The 22,274-nt window shown below is 50.7% G+C and overlaps 1 protein-coding gene across 3 annotated transcripts in view; it reads right to left on the bottom strand.

The window, feature by feature from the left end:
• The window catches only part of MPPED1 (metallophosphoesterase domain containing 1), a 96,267-nt gene that overhangs the window by 50,294 nt on the left and 23,699 nt on the right, over positions 1-22,274 (bottom strand). For all 3 annotated transcript variants that reach the window (XM_054675992.1, XM_054675993.2, XM_054675994.2), the window contains exon 3: positions 21,900-22,081. In XM_054675992.1, the coding sequence (XP_054531967.1) occupies positions 21,900-22,081 (182 nt within the window). The remainder of the gene's footprint in view (positions 1-21,899; positions 22,082-22,274) is intronic.

The following is a 22,274-nucleotide window of genomic DNA, read 5'->3' as shown; positions in this document are numbered from 1 at the left end:
AGACCAATATTCCTTCTGAATATAGGCTCAAAATCCTCAAAAAAATACTAGCAAGTCAAATCAAGCAACAAAGGATTAGACACCATATAAAAAGGTATTATACACCATCACCAAATGGGATTGAACTCAGGAATGTAAGGTTGGTTCAACATACAATTAATGTAATATACTGTAATAATAAGGGGGAAACCATATGATCATCTCAACAGGCACAGAAAAGCATTTGACAAAATAAAACACCCTTTCATGATTTAAAAACACATACACACACACACACCGGGTGCGGTGGCTCACGCCTGTAATCCCAGCACTTTGGGAGGCTGAGGTGGATGGATCATTTGAGGCCAGGAGTTCAAGACCAGTCTGGCCAACATGGCGAAAACTCTGTCTCTACTAAAAAAACAAAAATCAGCCAGGCATGGTGCTGCACATCTGTAATCTCAGCTACTTGGGAGGCTGAGTCACAGGAATCGCTTGAACCTGGGAGGCAGAGGTTGCAGTTAGCCAAAATTGCACCACTGCACCCCAGTCTGGGTGACAGAGCAAGACACTGTCTCTAAACAAAACAAAAAACACGTAACAAACTGGGAATAGAAGAGATCTTCTGAACCTGACAAAGAGCATCTCTAAAGATCCCTCAGCGAGCTGCGCATGGTGGTGCACACCTGCAGTCCTAGCTATTTGGGAGGCTGAGGCAGGAGAATCACCTAAGCCCAGGCACTCAAGGCCAGCCTAGGCAATATAATGAGACCCTGTCTCTAAATAAACAAATAAATACATACATATTACAAATCCCACAGCTAACATCATACTTAATAGTGAAGGACTAAAAGTCTTCCTCCTAAGATCAGTCACAAAACAAGGACATTCACTCTTACCATTTCTATTCAACATTATGCTTGAGGTTCTAGCTGGGCAATGAAGCATGAAAAAGAAATAAAAGCATCCAGAACGGAAGGGAAGAAATAAAACTGTCTCTATTCACAGAGAAACATGATCTTGTGGCCACAAATCAAGGAAGCCAAAGGTTGCCAACAGCCACCACAAGCTACAAGAGGCAAGGAAGGATTCCCTGTTTCCTCTCCCTCACCAGAGTCTCCAGAAGGAACACAGCCCTGCCGACACCTGAATGTCAGATTTCTGACCCCCAGAGCAGTGAAAGGATACATTTCTGTTATCTTAAGCCAAGAAGCTTGTGATAACTTGTTACTGCAGCCTCAGGAAATTAATACAATAATCAAAGTGCTTGAAACCAAAGACAAGAAACTTTCAAGCAATTGGGGTGGAGGAAAGGGCACATTATCTTCAAAGAATCAACAGTAATGCTGATAGCTGATCATTCAACACGGAGCAATTACACTGAGTAGTTATGTTGCTGAGATTATGAATGGGTTTCCATAGCTTCCTGCAACAGATTCAAAAATGCTCTGAAAAGTATGTCGGAAACAGAAAATAGCTCTAGTGATGGCAGTTTCACCTGTTATAGGCTAAAAATTGTCTCCCCCTCCACAAAAGGAACATGTTGAAGTCTTAATCCCTAGTACCTCAGAATGGGATGGCATTTAGAGACAGGACCCTTAGTGAGGTAATTCAGGTAAAATTAGGTCATATGAGTGGGCTCTAATCCAATGACTGGTGTCCCTGTAACAAGATGACATTGACCTGGCGCAGTGGCTCACGCCTGTAATCCCAGCACTTTGGGAGGCCGAGATGGATGGATCACCTCAGGTCAGGAGTTTGAGACCAGCCTGGCCAACATGGTGAAACCCCATCTCTACTAAAAATACAAATATTAGCTGGGCACAGTAGTGGGCACCTGTAATCCCAGCTACTCTGGAGGCTGAGGAGGAAGAATCGCATGAATCCCAGGGACAGAGGTTGCTGTGGGCCGAGATCACGCCACTGCACTCCAGTCTGGGTGACAGAGTAAGACTTCGTCTCAAAAAAAAAAAAAGGACTTGAAGGCAGAGAGGCAGAGAAGCTCATATGAGGACACAGTGAGAAGACGGCCATCTGCAAGCCAAGGAGAGAGGCCTCAAAAGAAACCAACCTGCTAATATCTCAACCTCATATTCTGGCCTCCAGAACTGGGAGACAATAGGCTTCTGCTGTTTGAGCCTCCCAGTCTCTGGTACATGGTCAGGGAAGCCCTATCAAACCAACACAGTATCAATGCAGAAGATGCACTTGAAGAATCTGAATACAAATGTTTCATAAGATGTGAGAGAACAGAAATATATGTCTCAATCCCAGCACTTTGGGAGGCTGAAGCAAGCATATCACCTGAGGTCATGAGTTCGAGACCAGCCTGAGCAATGTGTCAAAACCCCATCTCTACTAAAAATACAAAAATTAGCTAGGTGTGGTGGTGTGCACCAGTAGTCCCAGCTATTCAGGAGGCTGAGGTGGGAGGATCACCTGAGCCTGGAAAGTTAAGGCTGCAGTGAACCATGATGGAGCCCTATAACTTAATAGTACCGGTGTTCCTTTAAGATGAAGAATTTTGGGAGGCCAAAGTGGGAGGATCCCTTGAAGCCAGGAGTTCAAGACCAGCCTGGGAAACATAGTGAGACCTTGTCTCTACAAAAATTCAAAAAATAAGCTGGGCATGGTGGCACATGCCTATAGTCCCAGCTACTCAGGAGGCTGAGGTGGGAGGATTGCTTGAGCTCAGGAGATCAAGGCTGCAGTGAACCAAGAACAGCACTGCACTCCAGCCTTGGCAACAGAATGAGATCCTGTCTCTAAAAAGAAGAAAATAGGCTGGGTGCAGTGGCTCACACCTGTAATCCCAGTACTTTGGAAGGCCAAGGAGGGCAGATCACCTGAGGTCAGGAGTTCGAGACCAGCCTGGCCAACACAGTGAAACCCCCCTCTACTAAAAATACAAAAATTAGCCAGGCGTGGTGGTGGGTGCCAGTAATCCCAGCTACTTGGGAGGCTGAGGCAGGAGAATCGCTTGAACCAGGGAGGCAGAGGCTGCAGTGAGCCTAGATCGCACCACTGCACTCCAGCCTGGGCGACAGAGCGAGACTCTGTCTCAATAAAGAAATAAATATTTAAATTAAAAAAAAAAAAGTAGAATGGTGGATGCCAGAGGCTGGGGATAGGAGAGAGGAAGAAGTTGTTTAATGGATCATTTCCATTTGGGAAGACAAAAAAGTTCCAGAGAGGAAAGGCAGTGATGTTTGTACAACAATGTGAATGGTCTTAATGCCACTGAACTATACACTTTTAAAAGGCTAAAATGATCAATGTCATGTATATTTCACCACAATTTAAATAAATAATCTGGGGAGCCTGGATCTTAGACAACTAGAAGTGTGAGCAGGCAGAATTGTAGGCTTTTGGAGCCCTGAGAGTTCTAGCAATGCAGTTTTTAAAATCTTAGAATCCTGGAAGCCAATCATTCTCATCTTGGAAATAAACAATTCTAGAACTGTAGAAGTCAACGGGGTTTAGGGATGAAAGAAGAGTAAATGGTCATCTAGAGTCCTGGCCCACCTCATCCCCCACACCCCCATCATCATCAGAAAATCCCACAACAAAGCCGCAGGACTGGAAGGCTATACCTGGTTCCAACTCACCAGGAAATTCCCAGCAAGGATTGCGCTGGGTTTGGCCAAAGACCCTGGATTTTAAAGGCATGGCTTCAGGGCCAGATATCTGGCCCTTGTGTCACTGAGTAAAAGGTGTCTTCTGGCTACAGAAAACCCATTTAAAGGGGCAGGGGGGGTGGTGCGGGGAAACGGCCCATAGCGATGTTCTTTGCAGTAGTAACTGAAACAAGTATTTAAAAATGAGTAAGACTGGCCGGGCACAGTGGCTGATGCCTGTAATCCCAGCACTTTGGGAGGCCGAAGTGTGCAGATCACAAGGTCAGGAGATCGAGACCATCCTGGCTAACACCGTGAAACCCCGTCTCTATTAAAAAATACAACAAATTAGCCGGGCGTGGTAGCGGGTGCCTGTAGTCCCAGCTACTCGGGAGGCTGAGGCAGGAGAATCACTTGAACCCAGGAGGCGGAGCTTGCAGTGAGCCGAGATTGAGCCACTGCACTCCAGCCTAGGTGACAGAGCGAGACTCAAAAAAAAAAAAAAAGTAAGACTAAAAGTTCCTGTTTTTAAAATATTTCTGGCTAGGTGTAGTAGCTCACACCCTTAATCTTGGCACTTGGGGAGGTCAAAGGAGGACTGCTTGAGCCCAGGAGTTTGAGACCAGCCTGGGAAACATAGGGAAACCTCGTCTCTACAAAAAATAAAAAAAGTAGCCAGGCGTGGTGGCATGTGCCTGTGGTCCCAGCTACTTGGGAAGCTGAGGTGGGAGGATTGCTGAAGCCCGGGAAGTCGAGGCTGCAGTGAGCCGTGATCATGCCACTGCACTCCAGCCTGGGTGACAAAACAAGACTCTGTCTCAAAAAAGAATAAAATATTTATTCCTAAAGCCAAGGGTTTTAAGGCTAAATAAACATTTTGAATGTTAGGATACACTAAAATGAAATCATCTTGCCCCCCTCTGTTTATTCATTTCCCCATTCCCCAGTTCTCTTTCTTGGCCCTAGTAAGTTCTGACTGGCCCCCTACAGTCCCTTCCTCTGTGGCCTAGGGTTGTGGAGGGAGACACACACAGGCAGCTGAGGAGCAGCAGTGGGGAGAGTATTGAGTTTTACAGAACCACAGGCAGCAGTGCTGTTTCCTTTCCCTGGCCAGGAGTATGAGAGGTTCCACAAGATTGATAAAAGGGGGTGATCAGCTGGGCGCAGTGGCTCACGCCTGTAATCCCAGCACTTTGGGAGGCTGAGGCAGGCAGATCACCTAAAGGAGTTTGAGACCAGCCTGGCCAATATGGTGAAACCCCATCTCTACTAAAAATACAAAAATTAGCCAAGCTTGATGGCTCACGCCTGTAATCCCAGCTACCAGGGAGGCTGAGGCAGGAGAATCGCTTGAACCTGGGAGGCAGAGGTTGCAGTGAGACGAGATCATGCCACTGCACTCCAGCCTGGGCAACAGAGCAAGACTCCATTTCAAAAATAAAAAAGAAAGAAAAAAAGAAAAATATAGGGAGGTGATCACAGAAACTACAGAAACAGGTATCCACAGTGGACAGCAGCTCCCTAGGCAGACAGGATCGGCACTCCGGCAGCAGCAGCCCACACAAGAAAGGCATGGAGGCGGGAAAACATCCAACAATGTGACAACTGCCCCGAAGCCTCGGACAGACAAAGGGGAGGGGTGGAGCCAGGCCTAGTAGGGACCATGGGGTCCCCGCCAGAGGCCTTGACCACAGGAGCAGTGCCTGGACTCACCCGGGACACAGGAGGGAAACCTCTGCAGAGTTTTAAGGGGGTGCGGCGCATGGTTGGATCAATGAACAAAAAACTTCTTTCAAACACCAACATGACAAATGTTAGTTTGGAAAGTGACTATTTTGAGAGGTTGGGATGTTACCAAAGAAAGCCTCGCTTTGTCAGCTCGATGCTTCCCCTTCAGTGTCGTGGCTGTCAAACCAGCCCAGAATTAGCTCCAAACGGCCTTCCGCGAGCTCTCGGATCTTCATTTGCATCGTGCACACTCCGAAAGGTGTGAAATCCTTCTTCTTAAGAGAGATCAAAGAAACAAACCTATACACTTTTTAAAATCCGCTTTTCTTTTAAAAACAAATTTCAAAGAACTAAATTCTAACTTTTAAATGCACGATTTTAAAAAGCGGAAGTCCTCTTTGGATGATATTAATAGTAGTAATTAAAGCTACCACCAGCTGGGCGCAGCGGCTCACACCGGTAATTGCAGCATTTTGAGAGGCCGAGGCGGGTGGATCACGAGGTCAAGAGATTGAGACCATCCTGGCCAACATCGTGAAACCCAGTCTCTACTAAAAATACAAAAATTAACTGGGTGTGGTGGCGCACGCCTGTAGTCCCAGCTACTCAGGAGGCTGAGGCAGGAGGATCGCTTGAACCTGGGAGGCTGAGGTTGCAGTGAACCGAGATGGCCCCACTGTACTCCAGCAAGACTCCATCAAAAAAAAAAAAAAGCCAGATGCAGTGGCTCACACCTGTAATCCCAGCACTTTGGTAGGCCAAGGTGGGCAGATCACCTGAGGTTGGGAGTTCGAGACCAGCCTGACCAACATGGAGAAACCCCATCTCTACTAAAAATACAAAATTAGCTAGGCGTGGTGGCACGTGCTTGTAATCCCAGCTACTCGGGAGGCTGAGGCAGGAGAATCGTCTGAACCCGGGAGGCAGAGGTTGTGGTGAGCCAAGATGGCACCATTGCACTCCAGCCTAGGCAGCAAGAACGAAACTCTGACTCAAAAAAGAAAGAAAGAAAAAAAAAAAGTCTACCATCAACTGAGCCATCTACTCTATGCCAGGCACTTTAGATTTAGATGTGTTCACAAAACCACCACCAGAGCAATGGCTGCCTGTGTTATGCATTTACCCCATGCCAGGCCCTATGATGAGCCCAGATCACCTGCTGCCTCACTGAACTCTCCCAATATCAGCTCCCTTTGAAAGATGAGAAAACTGAGGCTCAGAGAGCAGACAGAACATGCCCAAGGCCATATGGCTGGGAAGAGCAGAGCCAGGATCCAAACTCGAGAGGTCTCTCAGGACCCACGAAGCTAAGCAGAATCCCAGCTGCAATGCCTTATTCAATCCTCACAACAGCCCTCCAAAGCAAGTGTGTGGCCCCATTTTTTAGGTGAAGACACTGAGGCACAGGGGAGTGATGACCTTCTCAGGGCTGCCCAGCAGGCATGTGGTCAGGCAGGACTGGGAGGGTCCTGCCCATTCCTTTCCCCTGGCCCCTCTCTCATTCAGGAATTAAACTAGCCCAGGTCCACGGACATGACCACATCATGGCTCCCTCTGAAACCCAGATAAGCCCTGCAATGGGGAAGGCTCCAGAAGCCCCAGAGAACACTGAGTGGGAGGGAGGTCACTGACACGTGAGAAGAACGGGGCTGGTCCCACTGAGGACAAGGGTTGGGGGGCTACGCCCTGCATGCATGCCTCCTCCCCATGGTACCTGCTGGTGTCCCTGACTCTACAAACCACCACCACCCGGCTGGGCCCGCCCATTCTGCAGCCCCATCCCTCCAGCTGCCTCCACTGCCTTTCTGCTTCTAGAATCCACCTCACTCAGGAGGGATGGAAATAATGAAGAGTTTATGCTGCATCCGCCTGGAACTTGCACTTCATCTGCATTATCTTGTTCGGGTCTCACCAAGGCCCTGTGAGAAACATCCCGTTACTTCCCCATTTTCCAAATGATAAAACTGAGGTCCAGGGAGGCTAAGTCACCTGCCCAAGGTCACACATCGAGGAGGCAAGGTGGCCCAGCTCTGGTTTCAGTTCAGAGTCTGAGCTCTCAACCATGTCCCCCTGATGCATGTGTGTGGCCCTCAGCACCCAACTCCCTCCCTCGCTGGGTGGCAGGTGGAAGAGTTCCAGGGTGCAGGGATGGGGCCGAGCAGGGGATCGAGGCAGGCGGAGGTCTAGCGTATCCACAGTCTGCCAGGGCACACACAGGGCCCACATCTGGAACTCAGGGCCATAGGATAAGGGGATGAGTGCATTCCTTGACTTAGCCAATAACAACACTGAAAGCCTACTTGGGGTGGCGGGTGCGGGGGGTGGTTGGCACTGTCCGTGGTGCTGAAGATATGGCGGTGTACCTGACGATCCAGATCCCTGCCCTGGAGACCTGCGTGACCTCCAGAAACCACCTCTCTGCACTGGGCCTCAGTCTCCTCATCTGCCAAGTGGGGACAATATACTCAGGGCCCAGGATATCTGTTGCAAGGGATCGTGAGAAAACAACGTGAAAGTGCCTGTAAACTGTAAACTTCTGTCCAGAAGTCATTATTGCTGTTAAGCCCCCGTGTGACTTGGATACGAGGCTTTGCAGCAAAACGTGTATTTCGAATATGAAACGTAGATGTAAAAATCCCTGTATCCCATCAGCAGCTGACACAGGACTTTTTTTTAGTTAGTCCTAAGCCTATAAAGCATTACTGCTGACCATAAATATCAAAACCGTCTTGGAAACAAAGAATTTGCTTAAAAAAAAAAAAGAGAGTCAGGGGCTGGCAGGGGATTTTCCAGATACACAAGAGTAGTTCCCATATACAAAAGGTCTCCTTAGCTATTAAAAACAAATTAAAAATGTAGGGCTGGTGGCTCACGCCTGTAATCCGAGCACTTAGGGAGCCCAAGGTGGATCACTTGAGGTCAGGAGTTCGAGACCACCTTGGCCAACATGGTGAAACCCCGTCTCTACTAAAAATACAAAAATTAGCTGAGCATGGTGGCAGGTGCCTGTAATCCCAGCTACTCAAGAGGCTGAGGCAGGAGAATCACTTGAACCCTGGAGGCAGAGGTTGCAGTGAGCTAAGATCATGCCACTGCACTCCAGCCTGGGTGACAGAGCGAGACTCTGTCTCAATAAATAAATAAATAAATAAAAAGATTTTAAAAGAGCCTAGACCTTGGGTTGGAATCCTGACTCCACTTTTCTTTGCCGTATGACCTTAGACAAGATTTCTCCTCCCTGAGCTCAGCTTTTGCACCTGCAAAGCAGAGACAGCAACAGCAGACACCTCCAGGGATGTCTAGATGTGTGGTCCAATGCAGCAGCCATGAACTCCCTGTGGACATTTAATTTCAAATCAGCTACAGTGAAATAAAAATACAAAAGTCAGTTTCTCAGTCACACTAACTGAATTTTGAGTGCTCAATACCCACATGGGGGCTCGTGGTTACCACACTGGACAGCACAGATATACAGCTTCTCCACTCTCTCAGGAAGTTGCACAATGCTGGTGTCAGGCCCTGTTACTCAAAGTGTGATTCCCAGGATGGGCGCAGTGGCTTATGCCTGTAATCCCAGCACTTTGGGAGGCCAAGGCAGGTGGATCACTTGAGGTCAAGAGTTCAAGACCAGCCTCACCAACATGGTGAAACCCTGCCTCTAAATACAAAAATTAAAAATACAAAAATTAGCTGGGCATGGTGGTGGGTGCCTGTAATCCCAGCTACTTGGGAGGCTGAGGCAGGAGAATTGCTTGAACCCGGGAGGCAGAGGTTGTAGTGAGCCAAGATCGCACCACTGCACTCCAGCCTGGGCAACAGGGCGAGACTTTGTCTAAAATATATATATATATAAATAAAATATTATATATATAATATATATAATATTTTTATATTTATATATAATATATATATATAATATATATAATATTTTTATATTTATATATAAATATTATATATTATATATATAATATTTTTATATTTATATAAAAATATAAATAAATATACATATATATATATAAGTGTGCTCCCCAAGAGTCCTCGGGAGAACAGAGAAGGGGCATCCCCTGGGAGCTCATTAGAAATGCAGAATGTCATGCCCTCCCAAGACCTATGTAATCTGCACTTGAGCACTGAAGTGTGAGATAGGCCAGTCGTGAGGATAAACGAGAGACCAAGAGGGGAGACGCCTCTCTACATGAACAATAACAGCACCTGCTGGTTTCCACTCTCTCTAAGTGGCGATCGTATTCTCCAAACGGAACTAGTCCCCGGGCTTCTGACAACGTTTATGCTGAGTGCAGGTGCAGGAGGCAGGCAGGCAGGGGCAGGTTGCATAGACGGGGAGATGGTGGAAACTTCCAGACATTTCAGAAGTTTATGTGCACACGGGGACACAGTATTTTAATTCTGTGCTGGCCAGGATTTTCTGGCTTGTTCATTATTCCTGTTCTGGAATAAAATCCTGTATGAAAATGACATTTTAAAAAATCTACAGGCTTGTTTCATATCCAAACACCTCTCTCCATGTTTGTGAAAAGAGAGAAAAAGCATGTCAGTAAGAAAATCTTGCTTCCACCAACTTCTGAACAACCAACCAGCAATTTCTCCCCAAAGGGTCCACAGCCTTGAATGAGCTGGAGAGAAGCGGCACAGGAAGAGGAAGACTCACACGAGGGAAACTGGCACAGCCCTAGACTGCACGCTTGGCATACATCCTCTCTCATCCACAGAACCACCAGCAGGGGGAGGAAGGCACCGCCACCCTCCATTACACAGGAAAGTCACCTGCCCTCCGTCTCACACCTGGGAGGCAGGTGAGCTGCAAGTTAAGCCTACATGGTCCAACTTGGTCCCCGGCTACCACTTCCCCCTGTCCTGTCTCCATCATGTCATGGTGTTTTCTTGTTTGTGTGGCTCTCAAGTAGAAGTCTTGCTTGATTTGCTGCCCACGGTATCTCTGGTGTCTGGCACAGGGTGCAGAACAACACAGAGGTGCCACAAATGTTTGTTGAGTGAATGAATGATTGCAAACCAAAGGCAAGTAGCAGCTTCAGCCTTGCGCCCTAGGTTAGCCTCACCCCTTGAGCTGGAAGGCCTGTGCTCATACTTCATGTGTCCAAGCACTGCCCAAATGCCCAGGCCGCCTCACTTGCCACCTCCTGCATGAAGCCCCCCAAGCTTCCCTACTGGGTCCCATCCCCCATCTGGACTCAGCTTCTTCCACTCACTTGCTCAGACTCTCCGTGGGGTTCCAGCCACATCCTCCCATGTGCCATCAACACCCCCAACTCAGAGTTGCTGCCTCTGCCCAGACATGGGCACGGCTGGCTGCCTCCATTCAGATCTTCATGCAAACATCACCTCAGCAGAGGGTCCGGCCCTTCCCCATCCCTTCATGTCCCCTCAGCCTGAACACCCCCATCATATGACAGCTGTTTATCCACAGCCTGCCTTCTCCCCTGACTCACAAAGGCAGGAACTAGTTCTGTTCACTGCTGCATCCCCAGTGCCTAGAATTACGCCCAGTGCAGAAAAAGTGCTCAGGAAACATCTGTTGAGTAAATAATCAAGTGCAACCTGGAAAACAAATACTAATAATGATGACTAGTTTGAGGCAGAGTTAAAAATGCATTAAAAGTAAACACCAGGCTGGGTGCAGTGACTCATGCCTGTAATCCCAGCACTTTGGGAGGCCAAGGTAGGCAGATCGCTTGAGCCCAGGAGTTCGAGACCAGCCTGGGCAACATGGTGAAACCCCATCTCTATAAAAAATAGAAAAATCAGCCGGGTGTCGTGGTGAATGCCTGTAGCCTCAGCTACTAGGGGGGCTAAGGTGGGAGAATCACCTGATCCCAGGAGGTTGAGGCTGCAGTGAGCCATGATCACACCACTGCACTCGAGCCTAGGACCCTGTCTCAAAAAAAAAAAAAAATGTAAACACCAGGCTAGGCACAGTGGCTCATGCCTGTAATCCCAGCACTTTGGGAGGCCGAGGTAGGCAGATTGCCTGAGCCCAGGAGTTCGAGACCAGCCTGGGCAAAATGGTAAAACCACATCTCTAAAAAAATACAAAAATTAGCCAGGCATGGTGGTGCATGCCTGTAGTCCCAGCTACTCGGGGTGAGGTGGGGGACTAAGACGGGAGGGTTGCTTGAGCCCAGGAGGTCGAGGCTGCAGTAAGCAACGATTGTGCCACCGCACTGCAGACTGGGCAACAGAGTGAGATCCCGTCTGCAAAAAAAAAGTAAACATCAGACAGCAAAGATATAGATAAGATGGCAGCAAGAGAGGGCAGGGTACGTGTGTCCTCAGGTTCTTCAGGGAGGAATGGAGATGTTGATTAATTTTAGGCTGTGTTAAGTCTGATACACACATTAAAAATTTATAAGTAACTACTAAACAAATCAAAAAAGAATACAAAATTTCCAAACCAGTAGAGGTGAAAAAAAGAAACTTCAATCAATCAATCCAAAAGAAGGTGGAGGCGGGGGGTGATAGAAAGCACAAAATGAATTACAGAAATGGGCATGTTTTATACACCAGGTAACTAAATAAATATTTGTTGTTATTATCCAAATACAAAAGCCTTTACCAAGGTCCTTCCACACAGAAATAAGGAGGGCACAGGAATAGGCCTTCAAGGTACTCCCAGTGGAACGAGATGGATGTCAAACATGCTACAGAGGACCCATCAGAGGAGCTGGCACATCTCCCAATAATCAGGGCCATTAATCAAATTACCTTCTTCACTTTGGCCCCCAGGAAGCTCAGACCCTAGTTAACCACTTACAGCCCACATAGCACTGGGTATTGGAATTCTAGGCCCTCCGTCTGAGCTACTCTAACTTTTTTTTCAACCCTGGCTTTTAATTTATCATCAATATTCTACCCATTTTACTATTTTTGTCATTTTTATAAACTATCTCCAACTCTTTGACACAAAATGAGATATAAACAAGCAAACAAAAAATCCAAATGAATAACAAACTACACAAAATTAAGCCACACAAGAACTTTCAGACAGCCCAGGACTTTCAGAGAAATGAATCTCTCTACCCTGCTTAGATTTTTTTTTAAGTTTTTAATTTTAAGGCAGAGATACTTAGGATAATGGTCTTCAAAAAAAATAAAGAAACAAAGGGCCAGGCATGGTGGCCTATGCCTATAATCCCAACACTTTGGTAGGCCAAGGCAGGTGGACCACCTGAGGTCAGGAGTTCGAGACCAGCATGGCCAACATGGTGAAACCCTGTTTCCACAAAAAATACAAAAATTAGGCATGGTAGCTGGTTCCTGTAATCCCAGCTACTCGGGAGGCTGAGGCAGGAGAATCATTTGAACCCGGGAGGGGGAGGTTGCAGTGAGCCGAGATCGCGCCATTGCACTCTAGCCTGGGTGACAGGGCGAGACTCCATCTCAAAAAAAAAAAAAAAAAGATAGAAAAAACACCACTGCATAACATGTTTGATACACACACACACACACACACACACACACACACACACACACACCCCAGTGGGTCTCATTTCATTTCCAAAGCCATTTTGTTGTAAATAGATAATTATCACTTAAGCGTACCTTTCAAGGGGTTTATACATTAACATGAAAATACTGTAATTATGGCTGGCCAAAATCACTTGACTACAACTTAGAATTCTAGATTTTTCATCTTTCTTAGAAGTTAATTTTCTTCCTTTTAGCCCCTACAACACAGCATGGCTTGTGAGGAATTTTTTTGATGAAGAACATAGAAAATTAATTTTTTAAATGAAGATCAAACCTCTGCTGCACAAGCCATCCATTTTTCATCTGAGCCTTGATCTCACTCTCCAGGTGGTCACTCAGTTTATCAATCACACTGGCCATGTGAGTACGCAACCAAAATCCCTGGACACCAACAGCGCCCCATCAGAGAGTGCCGGAGGTGACAAGAGGCTCCAGAGTTTAAAAGTAAAATTATTTTTAAAATATTCAATCTCGAGTCTTTGCAAGAATAACAATGTGTGTCTGGAAATGTCTGAATCAGGCCGTAGCAACAGAATCCATTTTAAGTCTGCTGTACACTTTCAGATAGAATTCTTGTTAGCTCTTTAAAAAAAAAAAAGTTGGTTGGACTTTTTTTTTTTTTTATCAAAGTGACCACATCATAAAATTTGTCTTCTCTTTCCTCATTCCTTTAACAAATATTTGTCAAATGCCCACCTCATGCCAGGCTGCCAGGCCCTAAGGATACCAGGTCAGCCATCTCCCTCGCCCCTAACTCCATACCCCACCAGCAAATTCTGTTGATTCCACTTCCAAACCAGAGCCAAGCCTCTACTGCACTCTCCCTGGGCCACCTCCAGGTCCAGCCTGAGCTACCCTGGTCTCTCGCAGACACCTGCACCAGCCTCTCCTGGTACCCTGGCGTCCTCTCCTGCCTGCCACAGTCAGGCTCCACCCAGAAGGGTCCTTCAGAAACCCGAATCAGACCTTGTCCTCCCTGCCTAAGCCCCCCAGTGGCCTCTAGAATAAAATCCATGCCTTTGTCCCAGCTGGTCAGCGGCCCAGGATCACCAGGATCAGGCCCACAGGCCTCCACTGTGCAGCAGGAATTCACAGCTGGGTCCTTCTCCGTGCATGACGCTCCCAGGGGGGTCTTCCCCAGCCATCTTATATCAAGGAGCTTTCCACTCCAGTCACCACCAGCCTACCCTGTGCATTGATCAATTCTCTTCACTCTGCTTGCTATTTACCACCTATGACTGCATTCAACCTCAGGCCACCCAGGCAGGGACAATCCTGTGCCATCCATCACTGAATCTCCAGCACCAAAGCAGTGAACACAGTAGCCCCTCACGCTGTGTTGACTGAGATGCATGTAGACCCCTGCCCTGGTCCCCAGCAGTCACAGCCCCGCGGGAGAGGCGAGAGCTCTACTAACCCATGCTGGGGGCTCTGACATTGGGAGGTACGTGAACCGGCAGGGCCCTAAGTGCCAGGAGGGGCTGAGTTCACACAGGGTGCACACACGGTCTCATCTGATTGAGGTGGACACTCCATGAGGGAGAAGGGAGGCCAGCTGGCTGATGAGGGCAGAATCAGAAGTGGCCCCACGTCCCTGACCTCCAGTGCTTGGTGCCCTGCACTGGGGAGAGGCTGCCAGTCCTGACAGAGCCAGCATGAGGCCTGATGGACTGCCCCTGCAGAGCTTGGCACCCCATTCCCAGGAAGACTCCAGTCCCACCCGACCGCACCCTCCATGCACAGAGAACAGCTCCATCTCCCGGAGGCAGGAGCAGCCCCGCACAGGGGCGGGTGCCCAGGTACCAGCTTTAGGTCCTGATCTATAACGGGGGATGCCCACCCAGCACACTCCGCAGCAGTCAGAAGGGCAGCCACGGGGCAGGATCTTGCAGTGCTCAAGTCAGGAAAGGGAGGAAGAGCGAGGTGCACCCAGGCAGGAAGGAGCACGGGAGAGAAGGAGGGAGCTTGTGCATGCTGTTCATTGGGTGAGGAGGTGGGAAGAAGGGAGGGGAAAAATAAAGAAACAAAAGGAGGGACTTGCACAAGCTGCCGGGGACAGACAGCCATGAACTCTGGGATGGGGACTTTCCCATCCACATCCAAGGTTGGTCTCCGCACCCCCAAGAATAAGAGAGGAGGCCAGAGAGTAGACTGGAAGGGACAGACAAATTATGAGAGGGGCGTGGAGGGGGTCAACCACCAGCTTGTGCCAGAAAGTACTTGTTTCCCACACATGATCCTAATTACCATGCCTGTGAGCTGCCTCCTGCTCCTGCAAGGGGAGGGCGAGGCCCCACCTGCTCCTTTCTGAAGCCCCCGACCTCCACTTGGAACCTTGAACACAGAAGGTGCCCATTCCGCCGGCAGGCGCCCTGGGATTAAATCACCAAGAGGCAAAACGATTGTGTGTGGCCCATTTCCAGGCAAACCCCCTGCAGCCTCAGGCCTTCCACGCAGTGGCAAATGAGGCAAGAACCAAAGAAACTGCCTTGACGTAAATTCTCCATTTCCCTTTCTCCCCCTTCCTCCCTCACGGATTTTAATTAAGGGTTTACTTGCAAAAGACCTAGTTCTATTTCACTAAATCCTTGGACCCCTTTTATATTGTCTCATATATCGTGTTATGCTCAGGCGCCAGTGCAAAGTTAATTATAACTTCTAAATACTCCATTACCAGGCCCTCATCTTCCTCCCCTGCCTGAGTCTGCTAAGGGTAGTGCCACTTAATTAATGGGCCCATCATGTGCTTTACAGACCACGCTTTTACAACAAACACCCCTGGGCACCTCGGTGCCAGGCTGGGCTGGGCTCTGAGGACCCGTGCTGACCAGGGTATGGTCTCGGCCCTGGAGAGGCTCACAGAAGCTGCAGGAGGAAGGGAGGCCAGTAGGCTGGCACACAGAGCACCCACAGCAGCTCAGCAGGTGACACAGTGGGCAGAGGGGACAGTGGGCAGGACAGACGATAGCAGTGTCACAATCACAATAGATGACTGCAGACGTCAGCCTCAAAGGGAAAGGAGAGGGGACACAGGAGCCCTGACTGAGAGGGTCCCAAACGCCATAGTGAAGTGCTTCATCTTACTGCATAGCCTAAGGGGATGGGTCAGAGGTTTGGGAGTTCAGTTTGGGACAGAACTAGTCTAAAACCCTGGCAGACACCCAGGAGGAGGTGTTTTGTAAGAAGACTAGACAATGCAGTGGCTGGATGAGAGAGATGGAGGCATTCTGCAGGTCTGGGTGGAGCTAGAGCTGGGGGGTCTGAGTGGTTAGTTGTCATTTGGAAAGAAGGTGGGTGAGAGGCCTAAGGATGGACCCTAGGAGAAGCCCCCTTCAGTGGGCAGGAGGGGAATGAGGAACAAAAGGAGGAGATGGAAAAGGGCCCTGGAGAGGGAGGCCACATGGAGCCTGTGGCAGAACCCACACTAGAGGAACCTGCGTCCAGCATCAGGTGCCGCAGAGCTGACGGGAGGAGAGGCCAGCCAGTACAAAGCCACCTGTGGCCTCTGGCAGTCACTCCCAAGGGTGGTGCAGGGTCCTCAGGCTGTGGGGGCTAGGGGTGCAGTGAGGGCTGTGGAGGGTGCAGTGAGGGCTGCGGAGGCTGCAGGCTTCCTGTGGCTGGGGGTGGGGAGGCCAGCCTGGCACCTGCCAGTCACAGAGAGGGAACTTTCTGGCATCTTGCAAATCCCAGCTCAGGAACTGACAGTTCTTGCAGGCATGGCTGTCACTCAGAGACGGCAGCAGAATTTGGACCTGGCATTCTTGCCTTGGGAAAGATGTGGGCAGTGCCAGGGCCTTGGGGTCAGTGGCTGCCTCTGTAGGGCATCCTGGGAGGAGGGTGCTTCTGGGTGTTCAGCCTCCCCTCCTGCCCTCAGCACCCTGGCCTCCAGGGGGGCCTGCATGCTAGCACATTTCATCAGGTCCAGAGCACCTGTGGCCCCAGCTTCTAGCCTCGTCCTTGAGACCCCAACTCAACTTACGCTCCCTGAGTCTTCTCAGATCGCTTCCCAAGTCCTGTGTGGCAACAGCGATGGCTCACACTGGTCTGTGTCACAGCGCTGCCCTCCTTGAAGCCCCCATTTACTGGTGGCCTACCCAGCGGCATTCAGGCATGCCCTGCCCTGCTGGGGTCACCATGGCCAGCTGACAGACAGGGCTGCGTCAGCGGGGTCAGCATGCCACTCACGGCTGCACATTCCTCTCTGTCCAGGGCTCCGCTGGCTGGCGCTGGACATGAAGCCTTGACCCTCCCCTTCAGGGGCTGACGGTGAAGGTAGGAGACACGCCCCCGCCGCAAGGCGAGAGCCACCAGCAGAGCTTAGACCAGGAGCTCTGGGCGTACAGAGGAGCAGGGAACAGCTCTGCCCAGCGGGGTGGGGGAGGCTTCACAAGGGGCAGCTCTGGAGGGGTGAGTGGAGCGTGGGCCCCGGACCAGGGAGGGGAGCTTATTCTACGAGTGAGGAGTCCAGCTGGACGGTGTGGCTGGAGGGAAATGGTGCTGCTGGTGTTGAAGTTGAGGAGTCTGTTTTGTGTGGGGCAAGGATCTGGGAGTGGCAAGTTGTTCACCGTGACAGATGTTTCACAATGACAGGGATCCTGTGGTGCCCGGACTGTGCAAAGCACTGCGTGGGAATACTATTCATCAACCCTTCCCCACAGCCCTGGGGCAAGAAAATAATTCTCCCCGTTCTACAAGTGAGGCACAGAGAGGTTGAGAGACTGGACTGAGGTAACACAGCAGAGGAGGAAACAGGGGTGAAGACAGCTGCCTGGCCTCCAGCCGCCCCACCTCCCTGCACTGGCACTGCTGACTGATCCATCCAGGCTGTGAGCTCCCTGTGGCTGGTGAGGAGCAAGGAACCACCTGCACATTCTTTGCCATTTTCAGCAAGTTTTGCTTTTGCGTTCACTCTTTATAGCTGGAGAACTTGTCCTTATCCATCTTTTAGCTGCTTACTCGACATTTACAAATCAAGCTGCCGCTTCTATTTCATGAATACATTTGGGATATTAATGGCCAAGGGGAGAAAGGGGCTGCTCAGAGGGACTCTTTCATCCCAACCCGTCCCCCTCCAATGAACGCAGACCCAGATAGAAGCCTGCAAACGGGCAATGCATGGACACCAGTCACAGCCGAGCTGACAGCAACGCACCTCACAGCAAGTTAGAGTCCGCAGGAATTTAGCCATGCAGAGCCCCGTTAGATGTCTTGTCTTGTCTTGTCTTATACGGTAGGTCTTTATTAATTTTTTAAATCTCTTCCTGTCTGTCTGGAGGTGGCTCCCAGAATATGATTTCAAATGCTTTCCATGAGATCAATGAACAGGGAAGGAGCAAGTTGTGAATTTCAAATCTATAACTTTCTCATCCAGGAGAAGGGGCTGAGCCAGTGGGTGGGCGAGGGGGGCAAGGTGATGAGGTGGGTGTGCAAAGGTCTCCCGCCCTGTCGGCTGGGGAAGGGGCTCATGGAGGCCCTTGAGCGGCCAGGATTGACCCAAGGCCCAGCGCTGTCCCATCCCTTCTGTGACACACTTGGCATCAGACACCCAGGAGCGTTGCCTTTGTTTGAAATTACCAAAAAAACACACCCCTCCCCCATAGAAAATCAGACACAGAGAGACAGAGAGACAATCCTAAAGAAGAAGGTAAAACCCCATGAGCCCACCACCCAGACATCGACTCTGGAACATTCTGGAGCTTTAGCCCTCACCAGGTACACTCTGGTTCTACAATCTATCATGGCCTTTGAAAAGCTTTCTAAAGGTCATCCCCATACAAAAACCTTCCCAAAGCTCCCCCTGCCCTTAGGATCAGCCCCACACTCTTGTCCGAGGCCCAGGAGGCCTGTGTGGACCAGTGCCTGCCCCACTGCCCTGCTTCTCCCACTTCCCAACACTACCAGTGCTCTCTGCTCCCACCCCAGGGCCCCTGCAGCCTCCGCGTCCTCTGCCTGGAACGGGTCCTGCCCAGAGCTGCACAAGGCTGCCTCATTCTCACCCTCAGGCCTGGCCCAACATCCCCTCCTCAGGGAGGCCTTCCGTGCCCACCCAGCTGAATGGCCATCACCACACGTCCCCAGGTGGGTCCCAGACAGACCCCATAGCTCTCTCTAACGAATGGCTCCCGTGCCGCCCTCATGGCTATGAAGCCACCATCCCCTCGCATCAGGCTGAGTGGGGCCCTGCGTGCTCAGGGTCTACTGTTACCCCAGGGCTTGCGACACACCTGGCACCTGGTGGGCTCTCAGTGAGGCTCAGCAATAGGATGACGGAATGTTTCTTTCCAGTCTCTTTTTCTCTGTGTCTGCTGTTGGGAGGGCGGTTGCTAGCTGAGACTACACGTCCACATCTCTCAGGAGCTCCACATGCTGTAACACATGTGTTGTTCCACTGCCTTCCCTGCCAACTCAACCTCAAGGTTCAGGTCCAATGTCTTCCTCCCAACACCCCACCCCTACCCAGGGGAGCCCAGATCTGGTAGACGCCAGTTCATGGGGGCAATCATAACAGGTACACAGCACTTTACATTTTGCAAGGTGATTCTTTCCTCCATTCCAACAGAGCCTCAAAACAACATTTGGAGGGATGTGAGGCAGCCTAACCGCCCCCTTTTAAAATGAGGCCCAGAGGGGCCACGTGGCTGCTGCGGTCACCCAGGCAGGAAGCAGATCCAGACTCCAAATGCATCGCCTACACCCTTCCTTCCAATCAGCATCATCCACACCCTTACTTCCAATTAGGGAGGCTTCACCTCAAGAAGGAGAGGCAACACAGAGCTATACCAAGAGTTCAGCACTGCGGTCCAACTGCCCAGTTCTGCCATTTACAAGCTGTGTGACTTTGGGTAAGTGGCTTCACTTCTCTGGGCCTTGGTTTTCTCCTCTGTAAAATGGGAATGATAATAGTTCCTGCCTCATTGTCAGGAGGATTAAATGAGTTACTAATACACGCGAAGGGTATAGAACAGCACCCAGCACATACTAAATGCTCAGTAAACCTGAGCTTCATAGAAAAAACAACCCTGTCCAAACGCACCAAATAGGTGCACAGTCCATCTCTCAGCCATGATCACCAAACTCTGGGGACCTGGCCCACCGGCCAACCAAGGTGTCTCGCTTTGTGCAGTGGGTGAGTTCCCAAAATACCAGCAGCAAATGGGCTTCGATTCATGCTCTCACCCCCATGCAAATGCTCCTCCTCCCTCAGTCTGAAGCCCATTCCTCCTTGAGTGAGGGTCCTGACATCTGCAAACACTTCCAGGCAGCAAAGGGGCGAGGCCTGAGGGAAAGAACCTTTTGTAAAAGGAAGACCCCTTTACAAGTTGTAAGTTCACACTTTCCACCCATCATGGGCACCTGGAAGGCCAGGCTGTGTGTGAGAGACAGTCCCCACCCTTCAGAACCTCCGTTCTCCTCTGTCAAATAGGGACGCAAATGGTAGCCACCTCAAGTAGCTGTTCCCAAATTCAACAAGGCAGAGGTGGTAAGAGCCTGCCACCCCGTGCCTGGCACACAGTGGGGGCTTGGCCCACAGCGACTCCAGCCTCTCTGCCCTGGAAACGGCCTCTTGACTCCACCAAGTGGAACCTCCTGTCTTTTGAAACCCACAGCAGATGGGACAAGCAGCCTCCCTCGGGGAAGGGGCCCCTCCTGGGAGGCAGCCCAGAACTGGAGCCAGTGTGGGCAAGGGGAGAATCCCAGAGAAGGACTTCAGGAGCCCTATCCCCCGGCCTGCACTTCCTGCAGCCCAAACGGAGCCTTTGATTAGAATTTCCCATTTGAAAAATCAATATTTAAAGCCCTCTGCCTGCCAAACAGAAGGGAAGGCCTTGCTTGTAAATATTTGTCTCGCCTGGCAGAGTCGGGCCCCTGGCTCACCGCGGCTGCCCTGCCTCACTCCTGGCCCTCTGCTTGCGCAGTCCCAGCCAACTGCACAGCGGGACGCCCCTGGGGAGGCGGAAGGGACCGTCTGGCAGCCACGTGGGGCTGCGCAGGAAGGTGAGCGGCCCTGCACCCACGCCTCCACGGCAGCAGGCCTGGGTGCCGGGCTGCACAGGGGCCGTCCATCTGTCTTCCCCGAGTGGGGACAGAGATGCCTCACTGTGAGATTTGTCTGGATTCCAAGGCAAGCGAGTTTTCCCAGGGGGTCCCCTGGGTTTATTTCTTATTTTTGAAAAAAAGCACAAAGACAAAACCCAGGGGATGTGCTTATAAGTCATCACCCACCATGGCGCAGTGCATGGGAAAGGGCTCTGCTGCCGAGACCAGCAGCTGCTCACATCTGGCCCCTGGAGAAACCATCTCCATGGCAGTGGGTGACTGAGCTAGGATGAACCAGCTGAGCACCTACCCTGGCACCACCATTCTCCGTGTCACTCATTCATTCACCCACTCAGCCATTCATTCATTCATTCATCAATTTCTTTTCTTTTGAGACAGAGTCTCACTCTGTTGCCCAGGCTGGAGTGCAGTGGAGTGATCTGGGCTCATTGCAACCTCCACCACCCAGGTTCAAGCAATTCTCCTGCCTCAGCCTCCGATGTAGCTGGGATTACAGGTGCCCGCCACCACACCCAGCTAATTTTTGTATTTTTAGTAGAGACAAGGTTTCACCATGTTGGCCAGGCTGGTCTCAAACTCCTGACCTCAGGTGATCCACCAGCCTTGGCCCCACAAAGTGCTAGGATTACAGGCATGAGCTGCTGCACCCGGCCTCATGCATCAATTATTTATTGAGGCCCTACCTTTGCCAGGCACTGGGGCCTGGACACATAAATGGACAAAGACATGAGCAAAGTCCCTTTTGGAGGGGGTCTTCCAGGCCAAAAAAAAAATCCCACAAACAAATGGAAAGTCACAACCAAGACAGATGCTGGAGGAGGAGAGGTCCAAGGTGGATGGGAGAGAAAGGGGCACCTGCTCTGAGAGGTCAGGGAGGGTGACCAGGCAGGCACAGGCCAAGGAGGGGGCCCGGGCAGCGCAGGAGGGAAAGGCAGGGAGGCAGCCTCGGGAGCTGGCGGGAGCCCCCTTCCTGCTCAGCACAGCCTCCTGCCCAGGGCAGGAGGGACCTACCCAGCCACTCGTTGAACTTCTTCACCTCGCTCGGGAGCCCCAGCTCAGTGAAGTCCCCAGCGTGGATCAGCACGTCGCCGTACGGCATCTGGATGGGGTCCGTCCTCGAGTGGGTATCAGAGACGCAGACGAAGCGGGTGTAGCCTGGAGGTTTGGGGGCATCGTGAGGCACCGGGTCCACCCTGCAGGGAGAGATGACACTGCAGATCAGGAGGCCATGGAGCCGCGAGCCTGTGGGTGGTGTGTCTGCAGCCCCATCCACCACAGCTCACAGCCCCATCAATCCCGCTCAGATCCACCAGACCAGGGACTGGACGCCCAGCCTTCCCAGGGGTCCACCCCGGCCCGAATCCTGACTTCTCTCATCTTTAGCCA

This window comes from Pan troglodytes, chromosome 23 (assembly GCF_028858775.2).
Source record: "Pan troglodytes isolate AG18354 chromosome 23, NHGRI_mPanTro3-v2.0_pri, whole genome shotgun sequence".
In the NCBI taxonomy this organism is placed as follows: Eukaryota; Metazoa; Chordata; class Mammalia; order Primates; family Hominidae; genus Pan; species Pan troglodytes.
Note: the sequence above shows the minus strand (reverse complement) of the source record. Positions and strands in the feature narration are given on the sequence as shown.